Source organism: Saccostrea cucullata, unplaced genomic scaffold (assembly GCF_032062105.1).
Source record: "Saccostrea cucullata isolate Sc308-1 unplaced genomic scaffold, CSIRO_AGI_Scuc_v1 ctg9279, whole genome shotgun sequence".
NCBI lineage: Eukaryota > Metazoa > Mollusca > Bivalvia > Ostreida > Ostreidae > Saccostrea > Saccostrea cuccullata.
In genome coordinates, this window is record NW_026925674.1 from 13088 (window position 1) to 14776 (window position 1689).

The following is a 1689-nucleotide window of genomic DNA, read 5'->3' on the forward strand; positions in this document are numbered from 1 at the left end:
TCAGTAAAGCGTTGCTTCAGTGATAACACCTGGTTATCATTTTACAATTTATTTACATCATGTCAAATTGTAATAGTCCAACAGAATGCACAAAATAAAATATCCTCGAACAGCACCGACCAAACTAAATAAACTCCATCTCTCTCTATTATACTTCTCCTATGCATCTACTATTTTATTCTTCCCAGAAACTTTCTGTCCCCTGCATATATATAAAGTAGGTTGCTCACGAAGAGCAACGCTCTTAACTGGGTCAGTTGCATATGTTAAACAGCGCTCACAAGGAGCAACGGGTATCCATACTATAAATAAACATAATATAACATACACTGTAGGGCCCTAAATGAAACAATTAATACTAATTACAGCTAATTAAATTAATATAATATTAAATTACGACTTTACAACTTTCCCCTTCTTAGCTTTGGTTCCTTACAAAAGAATATATCTCACGTATTTAGAAATAATTATCAGTGCTACCCAATCAATAGCATATAAAACACAAATAAATAATAAAATATACACAAGATGATATTTACAAAGTCACATTTACATACAAAAGTCTCTCTCATTACCCGCGTGTTTCTTCTCGGGAATGTTCCTGCACGTCCTTGAACACTTCACTGGCCACAGAATTAAAGTCCACGTTTTCCGGATCAATGTCTTCGGAATGTATGAGTTGCAAATCCCTACTTACACTTCAATTTTTCCATCAGGAAAGGTAGTGGTCACTTTTTTAAGAATCAAACAAATTGTTGATTAAATCTTAGCGTCACATTGTTGTGTTCATTGTCACTTTCTTCAAGCTCGGGCAGGGTCTCGAATTCCACGCGACTCTCGGGGGTTTTACTACGTCCCCTCATCGTCTATGTCCTCCTCCTCAAGTCCCTCACAAAGTCGTCTGTTGGTATATCACCCGAATCCAATGAAATATCTTCTAAGAAGTCTGGCTCACTTTGTTGTTTGGCTGTTCATCTCTTTTCATTCTCTGTCGTAAATTCTTCGTCGGAGGAAATGTTTTCGTACTGTTCGCTTAAAACGCACACAGGTTTCTTAGCCTCTTCGTAAATTTGTCTTTTCACTGAATATCGTTTCCGATCCATGGCTCCACTCAATGTGGTCCCATCTAGTTTGTAAAAGTCTGTAGTGTCTCCGTAATTTATAGATTCTGGTAAATGTCCTCCGGCAAAAGTTACACTTAAACACTCAAGGTCAGATGCATTTTGTTCTTTCACGTGTAAGTTAAGGTTGCTGGCTCTTGAAAATATTTTCCCACAAATATCACAACGCATATTAATTAAAATTACAAGTGACTGTCTCTGAAGTGAAGCGGTCTTTTTATAATCCTCCCATGCCTGGTTGTGTAAGTCGGGGGAATCTGGGGCGTTTCATTCTCCATCGCGGAATCTGATTGGTTGGCGGCTGGTGACTATAATATCTGGCGTCTGCGACGGGTGGACGTACTGGCGGCGTCTTCCAAGCGTTTCGCTTCCGTCTGCTAAATTGAGCGCGGCGATGCGTAGCGGGTGCTCTTCCGGCTGGTCACGTGTGTATTCGGGGCTTTGTTTTGACGGGTATTGTTTATTCCCTCGATACAGTTTCATATTGTCTGAATGGACGACTACTGGTTTTGATTTCTCTGATTGTTTTATTTGGAATAAAACATCACTAGTCTTTTGACATCAATCC

General features: G+C 39.4%; 1 protein-coding gene across 1 annotated transcript; it reads right to left on the minus strand.

The window, feature by feature from the left end:
- Positions 1–971: 971 nt before the first annotated feature.
- Positions 972–1292, minus strand: LOC134269581 (uncharacterized). Its single transcript, XM_062751784.1, has one exon. It carries the CDS (start codon positions 1290–1292, stop codon positions 972–974), a length of 321 nt encoding a protein of 106 aa, XP_062607768.1.
- Positions 1293–1689: the final 397 nt, after the last annotated feature.